This window comes from Glycine soja, chromosome 17 (assembly GCF_004193775.1).
Source record: "Glycine soja cultivar W05 chromosome 17, ASM419377v2, whole genome shotgun sequence".
NCBI lineage: Eukaryota > Viridiplantae > Streptophyta > Magnoliopsida > Fabales > Fabaceae > Glycine > Glycine soja.
The window spans coordinates 9214852-9234831 of NC_041018.1; the positions used below are offsets into that span (position 1 = coordinate 9214852).

The 19980-nt window shown below is 32.2% G+C and overlaps 4 protein-coding genes and 1 long non-coding RNA gene across 7 annotated transcripts; 2 read left to right on the top strand and 3 right to left on the bottom strand.

Moving 5' to 3' along the window:
* Positions 1-3080: 3080 nt before the first annotated feature.
* On the top strand, positions 3081-4831 carry LOC114393546 (probable amino-acid racemase). Its single transcript, XM_028354900.1, has 2 exons — positions 3081-3968; positions 4101-4831. The coding sequence occupies exons 1-2, from the start codon at positions 3294-3296 to the stop codon at positions 4389-4391; spliced, it is 966 nt and encodes a 321-aa protein (XP_028210701.1). The 5' UTR covers positions 3081-3293; the 3' UTR covers positions 4392-4831.
* Positions 4832-5098: 267 nt separating this feature from the next.
* Positions 5099-8672, bottom strand: LOC114393545 (nudix hydrolase 19, chloroplastic-like). Of its 2 annotated transcripts, XM_028354898.1 has the most exons (6): positions 8011-8672; positions 7555-7695; positions 7376-7480; positions 6789-6888; positions 5804-5896; positions 5099-5613 (listed from the first exon to the last, which is right to left on the bottom strand). In XM_028354898.1, the coding sequence occupies exons 1-6, from the start codon at positions 8614-8616 to the stop codon at positions 5324-5326; spliced, it is 1335 nt and encodes a 444-aa protein (XP_028210699.1). In that variant the 5' UTR covers positions 8617-8672; the 3' UTR covers positions 5099-5323. The 2 variants fall into 2 exon arrangements, with proteins under 2 accessions (XP_028210699.1, XP_028210700.1); XM_028354899.1 differs by lacking the exon at positions 7555-7695 and having other exon boundaries at positions 5132-5613.
* Positions 8673-9806: 1134 nt separating this feature from the next.
* On the bottom strand, positions 9807-12450 carry LOC114393031 (zinc finger CCCH domain-containing protein 39-like). The gene is made up of 2 exons (XM_028354287.1): positions 11357-12450; positions 9807-10468 (listed from the first exon to the last, which is right to left on the bottom strand). The coding sequence occupies exons 1-2, from the start codon at positions 12120-12122 to the stop codon at positions 10191-10193; spliced, it is 1044 nt and encodes a 347-aa protein (XP_028210088.1). The 5' UTR covers positions 12123-12450; the 3' UTR covers positions 9807-10190.
* A 2825-nt stretch (positions 12451-15275) lies between these two features.
* LOC114393141 lies at positions 15276-19001 on the top strand. Its single transcript, XR_003662471.1, has 3 exons — positions 15276-15331; positions 15448-15580; positions 18929-19001. It is a non-coding gene; the product is annotated as an uncharacterized LOC114393141 (long non-coding RNA).
* On the bottom strand, positions 17745-19838 carry LOC114393139 (zinc finger Ran-binding domain-containing protein 2-like). 2 transcript variants are annotated; one of them, XM_028354403.1, is made up of 4 exons: positions 19734-19838; positions 18986-19306; positions 18242-18312; positions 17745-18130 (listed from the first exon to the last, which is right to left on the bottom strand). In XM_028354403.1, exons 2-4 carry the CDS (start codon positions 19300-19302, stop codon positions 18117-18119), a joined length of 402 nt encoding a protein of 133 aa, XP_028210204.1. In that variant the 5' UTR covers positions 19303-19306; positions 19734-19838; the 3' UTR covers positions 17745-18116. The 2 variants fall into 2 exon arrangements, with proteins under 2 accessions (XP_028210204.1, XP_028210205.1); XM_028354404.1 differs by having other exon boundaries at positions 18986-19401; positions 19734-19820.
* Between the last annotated feature and the right edge of the window lie 142 nt (positions 19839-19980).

Sequence of the window (19980 nt, forward strand, 5' to 3'; positions counted from 1 at the left end):
AGTATCGAACTTGAAAAACTTGTTTCGTTTAGTGGAGCATTATTCAATAAGAACACATTTGTATAAAAAGACAATGAAGATGAATAAAGCTATGATGTTTGCTATTCTAATTATTAATTACAGAAAATATGAGTAAGTGGGTGTTAAAATTAAAAGCATTGGGTCTCTCCACTTATATAAAACCACTCATTATGAATAGCAAAATATTTTTAATGGTTAAACAATTTTCTTTATAGTTGTTTTATATAAATAGCTTATGTAGTAACTTTATAAAAACTTATTTTTTCTAATAGTATTATTACTTTGCTTAACTTTAAAGATTACGAAAGAATAAAAAAACAAGATAATAACATATTAGGATAGTAGTTTTAATTATGTTTAGTGCATATCAAATAACGTTATTCTATTATCATATCTTTTATTTGATATGAATGTAATAATGATGATGATAATAATAATACAAACCATAAGATTGATTATGTGATTAATAGTTATAATAATAATGATAATGATAATAATAATAATAATAAGTGACATAACAATAGAGATGATAAAAGAGGAGAGAAGTATCCTATGATACTTTCTATCTCAATTCTTCCTTCACATACTAATAGGTTAGGATTAAAAAAAATAAAGATGTACAAAATCATGTTATTAATACACGAAAAAACTTATTAGAATAAAAAAAATATTTATCTTATCTATTTTGACCAATGAATCTTAAATATCAATATGAGCAACTAAATTAATAATATGTGTTTGGTTCTACATTTATTACTTTAATTGATGGGTAACCAAAATGCTATAAAATTACTTTAAGAGTGTGTTTGGATAGAAAATTTTAACTTAGAAAAGTAATTTATCAAAGAATTTAAATTTCTGTAATCTAGAATTTATTGTTTGGATGTTTTTTTTGAAGAATTTAAAATTTTAGAATTTTAAACAATTAAAAATTTGGAATTTCAATTTCCTTCTAAACTAAAAGGTGAGAAATTAAAATTTTCTTCTCACAGTCTTATTCAAAAAATACTGTACTCGTGGAACATTGATCGAACATGAGCATAGAGAAACACGTATAACTAGCACACCAATCATATATTTTCATTTTTTTCATTTATTTTTCCTCACCCTCATAATTTTAATTTTTTTTTATCTAAACATAAAATTTTAAAAATAAAAGAATTTTAATTGAAGTATTTGAAATTCTTAAAATTTAAAATTTTTCAAAATTTTAAATTCTCTCATCGAACGTTCATAATTATTACTTGGTCTATTATTGCATATACACACTTTTCTAAGTTGATTAGCTGGGAAATAATGACCCATTAGACAGTGTTTCGGCAATGATGACTTGGATATCTTCTCACCCTTGAGCCTTGACTATCCTTGTACACGTTCTTTCGTTGAGGAGAGTGGTAGATCTTTCATCCTAGCTCCTAGAAGCTTCAAGTAGATTTCTGATTATTCAAAACAATAATCATATAAACAAGCTCCAATCAGTTGGCATGGCAAGTCTTAGGTGAGGTAATTTCTCTCTGACGCACACACCCAACACAAAAGTGAAAATCACATGCCATTAATTCGTTGGAAGGAAGCTAAAATTATTTCATCATGTAAAATCTGTCAGTTTGTCATATATAAGATTAAAAAAACCATTCAAAATAAAACTATATACAGCTGCAAAATTTGTCATGTATGGTAAATTAAGTTAATGGTAATATTTAATTACAACTATAAAAAATTAACAATCCAGATTACACATTCAATTATAAGCATACGTTATTTTCTTCTTTTTTAATTAAAGATCACGCGAGATTTATAACTTAATATGCAATTTGAAATGCCGACTTTTATTTAATGGTTATTATGAAACATTAGAATGTTTAATTATAATTATTAGATTAAAATTAATAGATGAGATTGCACATTTAATTCTGATTCATATATAATTTCTCCTTCCTTTTCACTAAAGATCAAGTGAGATTTATAATACGTTTGGAATGCCAATATTTATGTAACGTAGATCTCTAAGGTTAGTTTATGATGACTTGAAACCGATAAAAATTTGATTTAAAATTTTTTAAGGACTCAATTTAAAAGATTACATATTGAAAGACCCAATTATTATTTTTCTTTTAATTTAAGAATTTATTTGAAAATTCACAAATAATTCGATACCAACGATTAGTTTAACCTGTATACAAACATAGTCATTCGTTAAACAAAATTTTATTCCTTTGGGGTAGAGGAGATTTATCTGGTGTTATTTGTTCTACTACTTCAATCTTTTTAATAAGAAATAAATTTTAGTGTAAAGATTGGGTATCCCATGTACCTAATATTCTCTATCTTAATAAAATATTTTTGCTGAAAAAAAGAAGAAAAATAAATAAAATTGTAAGATAATAATTGGTAATGGGTAGCAAGGACAACCATTGAGCATAAGACAAATAATTTTTCTCTTTTTTAAGTTGAAAAGAACGATAAGCTGTTTCATAGGCTAGTGCCTACGGAACAAACCAGGAGGATTGGCTCATGAAATTGATGTGCCTCAGATTTCATCAAACACTGGACACCAAACACGCGCGTCAAGTATTCATTGCTTTCGCCCCATTGTAGAAAGAAACAAATAATATCTAATAATTCAGTGCGACAAATAAGTTGCAATGACACATCACATGTAGTAGAAGATTACAAGTTCGAGTAGTTTTCATGGATAGACTATTATATCGCATTCACTAATCTTCTGAACGGTTTACAATGGACTAGTCTTGGAATTCGGAGAAAATTAATAATTAATACTTAATACTATAAGACAAATTATAAAGGTAGACAATTATGCAACCACCGAAGATAGATAAAACTATCTTGATTTCTCCAAACACTCTCACTAGAGAACCTTAAATTTTAGTATAAGCTACACAAGGCCGTTGGAGGGTCTTTCTGGATTTTACATGCCATTTATTAATTACTACCATATAAAAATAAAACCTTACAACATACACTAATTATATAAGATCCATTGTGGTAATTTGAATTTTGTCCTCTAGTCAGAGATTCTGTTTTGTGGAATCTGGCACTGAAAATGATGTGCGAGCTTCTGCTCTCGTTGATTTGGCTTTAAAATCTGCTCAAGGTTCGCCAAAACACAGAAACCATATTTAGTGATGTGACTGTGACAACTTTCATCGGCACTTGTCAACTTTTTACTGATGATGATGATGATAAATACATGTTTGTAATTGAGAGGAGAGAAAAAAAAATCCTATAGAAACTGGGTTGTTGTTTTTGTTATGTTAGAGATGCTAGAAAGGGGCATATTGATGTCTGTGCAGACAATGAATCACCCTCCATTTCTTACTGGTGATGCCTTTAGAAAGAGGACTCAGACTCGGTGCAGAGGGAGAGCAAATTCAAGCACAGCTTTGCAGTTATCTTCTGATGAGAGTGGAAACTATGCAGAACCATGTACTTCCCTTCTAAGCCAACCAAACACTATTGGTGTTATAGGAGGGGTATCACTTCTATCAACTCTGATTTTCTTGGAGAAACTTGCTTGTTGGGGTTCAAGAAATGGTAAAGAATGTCCACCTTTTGTTGTTTCCAGTGATCCTGCGTTGAGCAAAATGCTTTCATTACGCGGTCCCCTCCCTTCAGCAAGGACCAGATTTGATCGTATCAAATTGAATCAGGACCTTGTGATTGAGAATTTGCGGTGCAAAAGGAACTTTCTTCAGCAGTCTGGAGCTCGGGGTTTGGCCATGCCTTGCCATCTCTCACATGCGTGGCACAGTGAAATTTCTGAGGATAGTTCACTACCCTTTCTTCATGTTGGTGATTGTGTGGCCATGGAACTCAAGAACGCCAAGTTGAAGCCAATTCATGCTGCTGGTATTGTGAGGATTGGACTGCTGACAACTGATTCAAATTTTGTAGCTAGTTATTACCAGGAGAGGCTTCAAAGTCAGGTATTCTTTCATGTTATTAGTAACAAGTAATTCAAATACTATTGGTTGCTTTCAGTATTTTTGTTGGTGTACCAGATTGAGTTTTGTTTTGTTTTTTGTGTGTATATGGTGGTAAAATTTAATCATCTGCAGGGATTCGAAGTAGTGTTGCTAGACAAAGCAACCGAAGAACATGTATTGGTTCCTGCAATGGAGGCATTGTACAGAAAGGACATAGAAGGGGCAAGGAATTTATTGAGGATTGCAATCCATGTTCTTTTGGTTAGGGCAGTGAACTTGGTGCTTCTGGCATCTGATGATTTGCTAGGGGTTCTCCCTCACAATGATCCTCTTCTAAGGAAATGTATAGACCCCATGGATGCTTTGGCCAGGTCAACTATACACTGGGCAGAAACAATGGTAAAGGTACACGAGAAGCTTTAGTATTCCTTTCTTCCAAAAACCTGGCATAATGGTTTGAAGTATTTCTGTAAAAAAATAGAAAAGTATGGCTTCGTGTAGATAGAATTTCTCCTTTGTCACAGCACCTTTCCTTGATAGATAGAAGAATAAAAAGAGAAACTGCCGTTTAGTTTGGTGTGGAAATTGATTTTACATTATTTGTTAGAATACCTTTGATAACCTGATAGTTGTAGCTTATCTGCAGTGCCTATGTTTAAATATGTAGCAGATTTTGGCGTGCCTTTGGATGCACTAAAAGTGTCTTGGTAGCTCCTTAGCAACTATTTGAGTTTTCATTAGTCATGAAATCACTCCATGTGACGGATGATGCCTTATATGTTTCTTAGATATATAGCAGGATACCACATTCTGAAATAATTTGTCATTTTCCAATCACGAGAAAGCTAGAAAATGTTGGAATATAATGCATGATTCTCCACCTTCCTCCACAACATATGAAGCTTTGAATTTCGGAGTTCAACCACCTCTCCAAGATGGAACATCCAACAAAGATTCCACACTGTCCTTGCATAAAGGAATCCTACCGAACGAGCAAAGAAATCACATGACCTACTATAGGCCTAGTAAGTTAGGCACTAGAAGAGTGCATTTACTAAATACTAACCTCAAGAACTCTGGTAATACTACAAGATTAAGATCAATTGCAAGGTTATCAAAGAAACAGCATGAAACCATAACAGAAAGCAGATGGTCTTGCATAATATTTATAAGTTTGTTGTTAATAAAGAATTTGAGTTGTACATGAATGAATAATGCAAAATCAAAAGTTGATGGGAAAATTCCATCACTGGCACAGAACCCCTTCACATTATTGGAGATGAAAGAGATATATAACACTAACAACATAATTTTTATCTCCAGAGATTCCTTGAAAAAGAAAATGTACGAATTTGTCATAGATCCGATGGGTTTTTTGAATTGCATTCAACACCATTTACTACATTTTGATCTGAGAAGGCCCAAGAAGAAATAAGGTGATAGGCTATCGCAAAGGGTCCAGGAACAACTATTGAAGCGTGTTGTTCATCAGCACTCTCCACATTGAGATCTGAAGCCAAGCTTCGATTCTTTTCTAGTCCCTTACACATTTGCTCAACCTTCTCTGCTGCAGTTCTTTGGGCTTGCTTGTATTTAGCAAACGTCAATGCTTTTCTTACATCTTCTCTACTGAACCACTGAGCATCTAGATAAGCAAAGTGCAGAATCAGTTGTTGCAGATTCAATATACAAAAGCAAAAGAAATGGAGATAAATAAAAATCATCTGCATAAGTTCGTTATTTTAAGTCATGCATATATAAATAAAGGGGGAATAGCAAAAGAAAAAAGCATCAGGGCTAAATTCAAATAAGTACGAGGGAGGTCAATGTTGTACCTTCTAACTCTGTCTTGTCCACAGTTATTTCAAGGGATTTTGCATATGCAAAGAACCCAACCATCAGCTGACATGGAATGCTATTTGGTGCAACTAGAAACAAAAACAATAGAAATTGTTTAATTAATAGACAATAAAGGGAGGAATATAATTATAAATTTGATAAGAAAAATAGTAAAATACACATACAATTATGTAAATTCATCATAAAATTAGATTATGTTCACCTATACTTAACTTCTGAAAGCTGCCTACTACATGTGCGAGAAAAATTAAAAACGTATTTAAGATATCAACTCTGATTTAATTTACTTTGAACATGTCCAAACAACCACAGAACTACCAGCTATTAATTTGGAGAAAAGAATTCATTCACATTCTCCATTAGCCACATGCAACTATGCAAATTAAAGTAAGGTGAAAAACATTGACAGAATCAAGTTCTATTATTAATCCTATCATTCCTATCAGTGTAAATGAGTTAAGTGTGAATTATTTGAGCATTTTGATGTTTGATCAAGCTAATTTGTTTAACTATATTCTTAGAGATGATAATATTAAACCATTCATAAATCATAAGCCTTTACCTAACAGCTTAGCGCATGTTTGGATGTCAGTTGGAAGAGTTCAAAAGTACTTTTAATCCTAAAGCAACAAATTCTTCCTTCTTCATTTTGAGTTTTGGAATTAGGTAATGTGTATTAGAATTCCCAAAAACATATTTCCAACTTTTATCCAAACGTAGCCTTAAACTTTTGAGATAGTTGGTTTTTGACAAGCGAAGCTTGAGCTTCAAATTCTTAACTTGACTTAATTTGTTTACAAGTAAAAATAAATTCAAATAGCACAAATTGCCAATAAAATTTTAAATCACGCAGTTATAAACTCAAAACCCTAAATGCTTCTCATGCAAACAACAGAGAAATAATAAAATTATAAAAGCATAGAATTAAATCAACATTAGGTAATGTAGCATAAGTTATACCAGGCCATGGCTGAGAACTGTGGTAAACAACTTCTCCCACTTCAATACCAGTCTCTTCCCATGTTTCTCTTCTTACAGCTTCCTCCAAGCTTTCTCCTGGCTAAAATGCAACAAGAGGATACAAACTAATTAAATTTTTATATAGATGGAGAAAGGGTCAAACCTAAAACAACAACTACAAAATAATCCCAGCCAAAAAATGAATTCTTAAGCTCTAATGAAACCTGGCCTTATAGGCATCACTTTTCCTTCGTAGGAGAAGGTTGAACTTTTCACAGATCAAAAGCTACAGAGTTTTTGTCTGTAAGCAGCCAAAATACTACCAATTAACAGAACTAAAGGAAGTTCAAGAATTCCAGATCACATAAATGGGAGGCTTTTAGGAACACAAACAGAAAAGTGTCATTTTATGAAAACATCTTATGGCCATTATCTATTATTGAACATCAATTCAAAATTTTTTCTTCTCTATTCAGTCAGTTTATGGTAGCTAACAGGAATAAGCTATCCTGTTTCATGCTATACCAGAAAACCTTTTGTCTCCTAGCTACAAAATTAAAAGGTCTTAAAATTATCAAGACAAGTACCTCTGTGAAACCTGATAAGCAGGTATACAATCGAGCTATACGCATCGGTCGTTTAGCCAATAGAGCACGGTCATTCTCTCTATCAATAACGAGCATAATGACCACCTACATAAGATCATGTAAGCAAACACTTGATCATCCATTTATCAAATCAAAACTTAGAACAGAGGACAACTAACTGGGTCAACACGTGGATATATCCTCTTCTTGCATGAATCATTTGAACATTTCTTCCGTCTCCCAGCTTCCATTGGGACTGTTTTCTCTCCACAATGGCCACAAAATCGTGAAAAATTATGCCATTCCAGCAGTGCCTTAGCCTGGCCACCAGTATCATGCACTAATTCACTATTACAATAATTTGATAACGGGCAAACAAACGGTGATAACCATAAATTTGACTCCTTAATGATAATTATGCATTTTACAGTGTAAAATGGGGAGTGAAGTCACTGAATAAGATCATTATGCATTTTACAGAGTGATAGTCACTGATCAAAGTGAAAATCTTGATCCTTCAATTATAAGCTAACTAATAGTCTACATTTATAGTTTTTTATTTCAATTATTCACAAGCAACAGACGCACACATAACAAAAACTAGTAGGATTGATCATGTTAGAAAATGAACTTACATGACCAGCAATAGCCAAGTTTCCCATCAGTTGCAAATCCGACCAGTCTGTAGCCACCATGAGCGTTCGAAGCTCCACAAAACACAACCCCGCCGCGTTGTTGCTACCCAATTCAGGTACTTTATCAGAAACATCGATTGCCCAGTAAACGGCGTCGTCCTCTGAACTCGAATTCAGATACACCAACAAGTCCACGCTCAACTGGGCACCTGAATTCTCGAAAATACCCCTGAGATCGTCCAAGCCGAGCCAACCCAGATCCCAAATCGGCGGCGAGTCGCCGGTACCGGCCGATGAAGAAGCCAAGGGCCTCCCATTTCTGAAAGGCAGCACCTTGAAGCTCGGGGAGGGAGAAGAGTGAGTGTTGTTTAGGCTAATTCGCGCGTTGAGAGCTTCGAGAGCTGCAGAGGGCGAAAGGGGGTTGCCGGGGAGTGGGAATTTGGAGAGCAGAGGGTTGCCGGAGAAGGCGTGAGAGTGAAGGTTTATGGACATGGAGGTGCTTTGTGAGAAAGCTCTTGTTAGAGACGACGCCGTTTGGGGGAAGGGGAATTTTGAAAAGCAACGGAGAGTAGGAGGAAGGAGGAGGAGAAACTGAAAGATGAACATATGCTTCCTTCCATGGTGGGTGGGTGGGTGTTTGAAAGATGAAGAAGAAGGGTCAAAGGAGAGACCAAAAAAGGTAGGTGGGGATTGGTCATTCAGGAGTGTCGCTGGTGATGACACGTTTCACATGTTCAATTTCCGGTCCCACTTATGACTTCGCTACACTACAAACCATGAATAAAAAAACTCTCTTATCTAAAAATAAAGGTAAATTATACTCTACACTATACAAAAAAATTTCTTTTAAAATTTCTCTTTCTTTTCGATGAAAGTAAAATTTCTATTTTTCCTCACCTATTTCCTCGTTTACATTCCTGCATCTCTTCCCTATGTCATCTTTTTTCCTAATTAAATTAATTTATCTCTCCCGTCTTCAATTTCATTATATTTTTTCCCGATTTCTAGGGAATAAATTATCCTTTTATCTTTTAATTATTCTTATTTTTTTAGCTTGCACAGTAATTTAAGTTCCTGTATCTTTTATATAATTTAGTTTTAATGCATTTCATAATCTTCAAATTGATGATAAAACAATTGAATTTATTTATTATGTTAACAATTATCTATATGTAGATATATATTTACTTTAGGTTTAAATATATTTTAAGTTAAATGAGTGTATTTAAATTTTGGTGAATATATTTTTTGTAATTTCTTTTTAGTCAGTATAAAGTGAGTGAATTATGATATTCCTATTTTTGCTCTCTGCCTAGCACTCATCTGAAGTTTTGGGATTTAATTTTTTTTTTTTGAGACATCACATATTTAAACTGTATCATAAAAATATTGGGTGTTACTTAAATGATCACTTGATTTTCTCCTGCACACATTAGTTAATGAGTATTACACGATAGTATCACAAAATTAAAACTTTTTTAAGGATAAAAACTAAAAAAATTGTAAAAATTAAAATCAAAACTCGCTAATTTTACGGGATTAAAAACATATTTAAACATTTATTTTAACTAATATGAATATGTTTTTAATGATAAATAGTTATATTCATAAAATTTATATATTGAAATTGATCCAAGAAATGCATATAACCTAAAGAACTTGCAAAACATAATACTGATAACATATTTTGACACACTTTCATCATTTTTTATTTAGAAAAATAAAATAAAAAATGTATTAAAGTGTCTCCTCAACATTTTTTTCGATGCATTAATATGGATCATGCAAGAAGAAAGTATAACAAATACCAGATAATCATATTTCATGTATGAGTAGAAATAGAATAATATAGTTTAACCTATTTAAGGCCTGGATTTGGGTCCAGAAATTTTGAAAATTGTTGAACCCGAATCAGGATCCCACACAATTCAGAATTTGGTTCTTTGTCACCAATGTGGCTTAATTCTTGAATCCATCAAAATCCCGATGTACAATGACAATTGCACATCTCTAATAAGAAAAAAAAAAAACTATAACAATTAACAGAAAAAATAAGAACAAATAAACCTATGAACTGATCACCATCAATCAGTGACCCCATTTTTCAAAATTTTGTCTGCAGGGAAGAATGCAATTTCCTAATCCAATTGATGAGACTTTTCAAGACCACAGACTTCAAGTCAGGTCCCCACTCTACCTGGCAAGTTGTGAACGAGCGGCAAATCGTCAAGCCAGTCACCATAAATTCGGTTGATCTTCTTGTGTCCTTTCCACTTCAGTAAATACTTCTTATCTCGTTCCTTTTCGTTTGCTGGAGGTACACTTGCTCTGTGGCTAGGAGGTGCATCATTAGAAGAAACTGATGTAGCTCTTGGTAAGGTTGGAATGGTAGCTTTAGTTGAGATTGGATTGACACCTGCAGTTTCTGCCTCAGTGCGACCACCAGGAACTTGTAACTCTGATTTGCAAGACAAAAATAGATAGGAGTCTGAGTAGAAAGACGGGAGAACCAAACAATTTTAATTGTTGAAATCACCCTACTTCTCTATTGTACTTTTGTTGACAATAAGTAGATACAAGTTGTTACATGTTAATGAAAGCACATCCAATTTTTTTATGAGCCAGGCATCAAATTTCTAAGCCATTAGCAGAAATCTAGGAAGGATGCTCGCAAATTGATCATTCAGAATCATGCATAGAGGCAATGTCCACATCATTTGATATATTTCGAAAGACAGAAGCAATCTAGTAGGCCATGATGCCCTGTTAAATTGTCCAATCACTTGGGTGAGGGAATTGCTGGTAACACTCGGGATTTATTTCACAAATTACACCAAACTACTATAAACTTCAGTCAAGCAACAAACGTGTACTTTGCAAAGTGAAAGTTGTTTTAACATCACACTTTAGTCATAGTATTGTATTCCATTACAAAAGGGAGATGTCTTGGAAAATCTAAGACATCTCTATCAGAGAAAAATTCCTAGCAGCGGGGTTTATAAGAAATCCAAGACATATCCTTAGACAAAGACACAGAGTAATCACTAATTAAGTGATTAAATACCTTTAAACTGAAGTAACATCTGTTGCATAAAAAAGTACCAAATGGTCATACACAACAACAAAAATTACACACATTCAAGTACATAATTTGGATCTTATTAGGGAAATAATCTCTTTGCAGATCAGATCACTAACCAGTACAACAACATTACAGAAATTGACATTCTAGTTCTACACATAACCTAGATAAATCACAAAACTGAATTCATATGACTGAACAGAACAAATCAAAACAACGTAGTACCAAAACCAATAATCAATCAAAAGGGGGAGTTTCTATTACCTGCTTGCCCATGAGCAAAGTGACAGTCATCCCCAAAGGGGCAGTGGCCTGTTGTCTCAAACTTGATGCACAGTTTAGTCTTCCAATAGGTAGATTTAACATTCCCCCGGAAAACATTTAAGCCAGTATTCACAGCCCTATTGCTTTCTAAATTATTAGAGGCATCACCATAGGACTTGGGGGATCCATTAGTTCCAATGCTTATAGATGTGCTCTCCCTGTACCTCACCGAATCATCCCTGAACCTGGCAGGGTCTTCATGAAGAAAACTACACTTATCACCATAGGGGCATTCCTCCCCATTGTAATACTTCTTGCACAGCTTCATCTTGTGTATGATTTTCTGGTCATCATCCCAATCCCCCGCCATCGGTGGCCGCTCCTCACCGCGCAACCCAACAAGCTCTTGCCAATTTGGTGGCGGCTGCCTCATGTCCTCAAGCCCATGTGCAAAATTGCAGTTCTCGCCGTTTCTACAAGCACCAACTCTGAACTTTGCACAGATGCGGGTCTTGAAGAAAATGTGGCTCGTTCCTTTGTTAACTGCAGGGTGCTGAATCATCCTTGGAGGGCATGCCATTGCATTGGAGAGGCTGTTATCACAGGTCCTTGCCCTCTTGAACGAAGGGGGTCGATCCTGTGGTGAATGTGGCTCCAACGATTCGTTGTTCATTGGAAATTGAAGCCTCACTTCAATGGCATCCGTGTCTGTGGAAAATGACGGCGGTGACATCATGAAGGATGGAATATGGTCAGAGAAACTCATGGCGAAATTTTGATTCAATTCTATCAAATTTAGATTCTTTTTCTTGATTTGATTCTTGGCGAATGATGGACTTAAAGAATCAATGAATCAATATCTTTTATCAAATTGAAAACACTGATATTCAATTGAATGCAATGTGTAATCAAATGATCAATGCTGAAAAGGGGAAAAGGAAAAACTCTCTGGATTGAGACCAGTTTGTGAGAGGAAGAAAGAGAATGTTGGGAGAGAAATCAGATGGGTAATCAGAGTTTGAATCTTTTTCTGTGATTGATCACTAGTATTTATAAAAAAAAAAGAAAAAAGAAGAAGGAAGGAATGTAATGCAGGAGAGGTGCGAGGTTTAAGCCTTTTGTAGGCATAAGAAAGTCAAAACCCTAGCCGCCTATCACACCTTGATTGATCATCAAACAAAAAACAATTACCTAAAAACTTAAACTCACCTAATTAAATTAAAAATCAATTATTACCTTTTAATTAATGATTAAAAATGAATACTTTTATCCAATTTTATAAAAAAATTATATAAAACAAAGTAAATTATCTAACATATGTTGACTATAGAAATTAGTAAAATGTAATTCAAATATGTATTTATATAATTAGTGTAATAATGTGTCTCCTACATGAATCATAGGTTTATATAATTTATAAATTTTTATATTATTATAATTTTTAATATATTTGTATTGTTTTTTATTTTAAATCTACAATTTTTATGTCTATGTCTATACATGTATGTGTGCATGTGTGTGCATATACTTGTAAGTATATTCACATGTATCCCTTAAAAAATTAACTTAAAAACAAATAAATTTAAAACATATTATTATACTAAAAACAAATACTTTTAAAATATTTATTTATACTAAAAATAAATAATTTTGAATTTTTATATTTATTCTAAAATTATATTAAATCAACTTAACTTATATATAATTAAAGGTATTTAAGAAATTTCAAATTATGCAACTTGTAAAGTGTAAAAATTGATTTATTTTACCCTTAGATGTAAATACCCATTAAACTATATATTTTTAATTCATAATAAAGTTTAGTAAATATTTTTTGTCTTCTCTAATTACAGTATTTATAATCCAAATTAAAAGATAGATCAAGAAAAAGTTGAAGATTCACAAATGAATTTTTTTATATTATGTAATAGATAAATATATATAATATTTTTTATATTACATGTGTGATAAGTTTTTTAATTTTTACAATAACTAATTTAAAAATCATACCAACTCAAAGGATTGACACATGTGGATGGATAATTTATTTAAGGAAATAATCCTCCTCATCCGATTTGCTTAGCGTGCACAATTTCCTTGGGTCAACAACAATCACACAATGCAAATGAGATTGAGTCATATCCCTATGGATTGGGGAACATCCATGGGTGAATAGGACTCAAATAATATTTTATATTTTTTACATTATCAGTGAGCATTAAATCTTATTTTATTAAAAGTATATTATTTAATTATTTAATAATCACATTACTAAAATTATAAATTATATTTAATAATCATAACTAATCACCTTAATTATTTTAATTAATAATTACATTAATTAACTTTAATTACTTTAAATGTATATTTTAAAATGACATATTTATCATAACTTAAATTAATATTGCTTTTATTTTAAAAAATATATACTCCAAAAACATATTCCAAAAGTACCTTACATGAATTATATTGGACAGCAATTATATATAATTAAGATAGTTGTCTTAATTATATATAATTAGTAGTTACATTAATTACCATAATTAGTCATAAATAACATAATTATGTGATTTTGTCGTTAAAAATTAAATGACATTCAATAAAAAAAACTTATGTATAATAATTACATGCATTATTTGAAAGACTATGCATTGTTTCTTTTCCAATTTCTGTACATGTGTAAAGTTGGAATTTAATAAAAAAAAATAATTTATATTTAATATTTAATAAAATTATGTAATACTTACATTAATTACTTTAAATATATATTTTAAAAAAATATATTATAACCAATCAAACAAATTTTATTCATTTTTAAAAATCATAATTCTATCTTAAACATAAAAAAGCTTCCCCTATCAAACATTCTCTCTCAGACAAGTATATATATATATATATATATATATATATATATATATATATATATATATATATATATATATCATAATTTTAAGAAAAGCAATAATATTTTTTTATATAATATATTGATGTTATTTAACTTATTATCTAATATATAATATATATTTGGTATTGTATAAAAAATATTAGTTATTTAATAGAATTAAAATATACCTTTTAATATAAGATAAAAAAATCAAATAAAAATACAGGGTTACTTAATCTCACACACTATCCATCTACCATTTCCTTGATTTGTTATAAATATTTCTAAATATTTTGCCTAATTTTAGGAGAGTTGTAGTTGGTCCATATAAATTTTTCTACTGAGTTGTAATGGATGGAATCATGATTCTATTGTCAAAGACACATGAAATTGTGAGTCCGTGTAATATAAAGAGTGTCTACAAAATTTACAACAAAAATATACTTATGTTTTAAAGATATTGTATACAGAAACACGTCTCTGGTAGGTATTGATTTTGTAGCAGAAAAATGTTTTTGTTTTACATTTTGTACAAACATTTTATGAAATAACAATGAAAATACATTATCGTTATAGCATGCAGGATATATACAGTGTAATTTCCTTGTAGATTTTGTACATGAAAACATGTTTCTGTTTTTACATTTGGTACAAACTTCCTATATAATAATGAAAATACATATTCATTCACAACAGGAAGAAGACTTATTAGCATTGTAATACAGGACTGCATATAAAATTAACAATAAAACTTATTTTTGTGTACAAAATCTATAACAAAAACAGGTTTTCTTTGTACACAATTATACAAGGGAGCCATGTTTCCATGGATAAAACATTTTCAAAAAAAAAAAAAAGTTTCAGCCACTTGACAAGGGCCATTAGCAATGTGTTCAAGCCAATAACAACTCTCTCTTGTGTAAGTTGTTTGTACCAGAAAATAAGACTGAGTGAGTAGCCCGAACAGAACAGGCCCACTTTTTTACTATATAATATACATGCAATCATAAACTATATAAAGCTAGCATATTCAGTAAAAAAAGAAGCTAGCATATCCAATAACTTAGATCGGAAAGTCATTATCGAACAAGGTGTGTTTCCTCTTCTTTGCTTTTCTTCTGTTTCCCTTTCCAATTTCCAAGAGACACATAACAATATATTGTGTAAATATGAGTTTGCTATCATGTGCCCAACCTTGCTTTTTCAGAGTGTTCTCTTAAAGTTGTTGTTAAGTTTACAAATTAAGGAGTCAGAGAATTGTTATTGCACTACTATGTTTTTAAAGGTGGACAAAACAGATTGAGGGAAGATTGATGCTTGCATTTTGCATGAGCCACGAGGTATGCTCTTCCCATGTTTAATTTCGAAGATAACTCATTGTCTTGTAAGCATTTTTATGCATACCAGGATGAATTGTCTGAAGAGCATGCCGTTTTTGGGTGATTCTAGAATTCATTACGACTAGAAAAGCCAGAGAAACTACATGTCTATATGATTAAGCATTTACTGCACATGTCCATGCATTTTTCAATAATTAGTGACTGCAAATAGTAGTTGTTCTAGCCTTTACGGAGTTTTATGGCTAGTAAGGGTTTGTTTAAGTAAACAGTAGCAATTTAATAAGTTCCTATTAGGTGAAAGCTTAAGTCATAAATTTGAGTATAAAACTTATAGAAATGAATTAAAGATAACTTATTTATGATATCTTAACCAAAAAATAAGTTAAAAAGAACTTTTGATAAATTTCACCAATAAACTTTTAAAAATAAGTTAATAAGTCTAAATTAAAAATTTATAAATTATTTCAAACTCCCCTCTTAGTAAATGGTAAATACTGTTCTTTTCCCTTAAATTGATTGTTGTGTTGTTTCGTTTCACCGTGTGTAAATTCTCTAAGGATTATTTGGGAGAGATTAATATGATGGATGAAAAATCATCCATGAACCAAATAGAAAAGAAAATTCAATGAAGCTACAGGAGGAAGAAAGATAGAAATTGTAAAGTAAATAAGAAAAAAGAGAGCCTTTATCAGTTTTTTGACACGCATTATCATTAGGTTGAAGCAAATCGTGACAGCTTTAAAATAAGCAAACAAACGAATATGAATTACCAATGAATAATTTGTTATAAAGAAAATACAAACAACAAAATAGAATCAGTAGTTACTTTTTTTTTACACATAATCAGTGGTTACTGGGTCACTTCATTGTGGGAGATTAACTAGGGTAGATGTCTAGTTTGAATATTTTGGTTTGACCTCACCACAAAGATAACCAAACCAAGTGACTGAGGAAATGAAAAGGTTTAACTGTTAGTAGAATAATATTCATTTTTTATCATCAGAAACTAAGGTATTAACTTAGTTTTCCTTTTCTCTTCTATCCAATCCCTCCCTCTATTTTCATTTTAGCCGCAAAGGAAATATTTATTCTTGATTAACATGTTTAATATAAATGGCATGTCAAATATGAAATATGTAATATGTTAATTGTTAAATTCTTACTCTGTTCGATCTTTTTCATTTTCCCACCTTTATGTTAACTTTTTTTGCAAAGTACGAAACATAGTTAAGGAATGTAAATTTGCAGATTTTAGATGCCTCTTGAAAGTGATTTTTAATTTCTCTTTTTAAGTTAAAAAAATATTTTAATTCCTTCATTATTTTGCATCATCTAATGTTCTCTAACAAGATAGAGAAACCTTGAGAAGGTCATTGTTTATAAATCCTGTGATGCAAATAGTATTACTTCCTTAATGTGGTGCGTCTTTTTCCTAGATGTGGATACCAGAAAGGAAAAGCATTCACTGTGTTCAGATAGATGGTCCAACACTTTGGATACTTGCAATATGCTGGGGGAACTAGTTCATTAGAAGTGGGGTCCTTTCTTAACATCTTCAAAGCATATAAACGAAAAGCTAGCTTAAAGAAACCCAAGAATATTTTATAATAGGGCACAAGTGAGAAGGAAAGAACATATATATGCTTTTTAAGTCAACATCCACGTTCTAAAGTTGCTATTGAGTAAGTGAAGATTACAAAAAGATAATGAAGCACCAAACATGATTTGAAATTTAGAATTCCTTCCCAATTTTAGAGGTCAATAAGTAACCAAAACACTACTACTCATGCCCCAGCAACAAATTAATTAGTAAAAAATAATTATGTTTGATTAATTGTTTGGAATTCTGTTGTAACATACTAACATCTATGTTTTTATATGGTGCATTAGATTCTTGCATGTTTAATTATTTCCTTGCTCAGAGCTTATATGCTTAATCGTGATTGGAGATTAGGCTGGATTTTGAAGTAAACTTCCCTCATTAGTGTTGATGAGTCTATTGCTCACGGTGATCCTTGACTTTGGTCTGAGTTCTCTGCCTGATCTATGAATTATGAAAAACATTCTTTGGACCACACAAACAGTTGCAACTCAATAAAATAGATGTTCCCCTCCAGCACACAATGTCTCCCTCTCGCCTTTTAACTTTCTTTCACACAGCATGTGTGACAAATACAGAAGCAAGTAGTCATGAACACTTGCATTTGAATTGGAGAATTGGTGAAGCTAACAAGAGAAAATTTTGGGGGGAAAGGGTTACATAGGGTCTTAAAGCTTAATTATCTCAGTAACGAATATGGAAAATAAAATATATGGATTTCATAACCTTCTTGTCAGTACATCTAGCAATAAACAATTACAGCCGGATATCCATATTACTTCCTAATGAAAAAAACATTGCTATGATTCTAACAGAGGCCTTCATCCATGATTTATCTAGAACTTGACATAGGAAAAGCAAGATAGAAAATGTTAGGAAAAGAAAGACGCCAAGGGAGAAATCAGTGATATTGCGGGTCTTGTGAAATTTCTTGTTTCAGTCTGCACCACCTGAAACAGAAGTAGTAATAAATGTGTCATTGGATTAAATAGCATATTTTAGAAACATCTTGACCATATTTTTCAAAAAGAACAGATGAAACAACACTAAACTTTTCTCACCATAATCCCTTGGCATTTTGCATATATAGCATTCTGTCCTGCTGGCATAGTTATGCACTCCACATCCATGTCTGTTACATTGAATTAGGAAGAAATTAATTTGGATACAAGTATTTGTATCTTAGTTCATTTTTTTTTGGGTTGAGTGTCATAAAATAAATTGAACTCTTTTATATTGGCTTCCATCCGTACTTTAATTATTGACATGGTCCTAATTCTCCATCTCAACTTTTTCTATTGGCTTTGGCCTAAAAAAATTCTGCACCTTTTTTTCTTATCGTGTCACTATACATGCCTATGTGCAAGACTGAGAATAATCCTCTTTCTCTGGAGGAAGAAAAGAGTTAGTACTATCAATATATGAAAATGCAGCTTTTGTGTGTACAACAGTTACATGTTATTAAATTACATTGTTCAGATTTTATGATAGTTAGATGGTTTGTCTAACTTAAGTCGAGTAAAAATGAGATTAAACAATCTCATGGTAGATGATTGGTGCAATTAAGAAATTGTACCAACTATCTTCAAATACATAAAGACAATTGCACCAATCATCTACTGTGGGGTTAACCTGGTTTTTACTTGGACTAGTTGGACATGTAGATGACATGTAGTTGGTGTTTGTAGACACAATTAATGCAGGCTCTTTATTGAACTGAAGCAGCTGAAAATGTGATGATAATGTAGGATAAAATAGAGACACTATTATGAGTACTGAAAATATGATGATAATGTGAAAAAGACCTTGGGCAAAGCCAGTCTCCAGTCTTCCATCCTGGGGGGAAAGTGTCAGATCCATATCCTCCAGAGTTGTTGCCATATCCTGAAGAGTAATCATCTTTCATTGAGCCACATCTGAAGCAGTTTGATCGACTTGCGAAGTTGTGAGCTCCACAGTTGCAAAACCAGTCCCCTGCTAAAGCTTCAGTCCTGTTGTATCTGTAGGTTGAAGGGTCAGGACCCCCATACTTGGGGTATCCACAACTCTGGCATGCTTCCCTCTTCTTGAAATTTATATGCTCGCAAACACCACACATCCAATCTCCTCCAGACCAGCTCATTTTCCTGATCAATATCCACACTTGAATTTTTGAATTATAAGAATTTTTGGTTCCATCAATTCTCGGTGCAACCAGATAAGGACTATATGTGCATGTAGCCTAGTTACACAGTAATGAGAAATATTATTAGTCCTTGTTTTATGCATTATGAGTTATGACTTATGACCCTAACTTCTATTAAAGGCATGCAATTTTTTATCCATATATAGGTTATTTGCACAAAGAACTACTGTCTTGGGTGATAGAATACTCTGTCAAGATGGCATAGCAATCTTGTCAAGTTTTCTACTCTACTCAATATTAATCTATTCATAGGAGTTGAACCATGAGGTTCCACTGCACTGCATTAACAAAGAAAGATTGCACATAACATCCGCCTATAAGAAATCATTTAAGACGCGAATGACAAGCACGGAAACAAGGAAACTTACCTTTCAAGAAGAATTAAGAATACTAGAAGAAGTGTCACACGAGTAATGATTTGCTATAAAAGTATGTAGTTTTAGAATAGCTTGTGAGTCAAGATGGTGAGTGTGTTGTTGCTTGTGTTGTGAGGCTATATATACTGGTTTTAAGTCCTATTGTGGGGGACATGACATGAATGCCTGTTTTCTTCCCTGGTAATCTAGAAATGGTTTTCCTCATACGGGAATCTAAAAGAAGAATTTACTGGAAGAC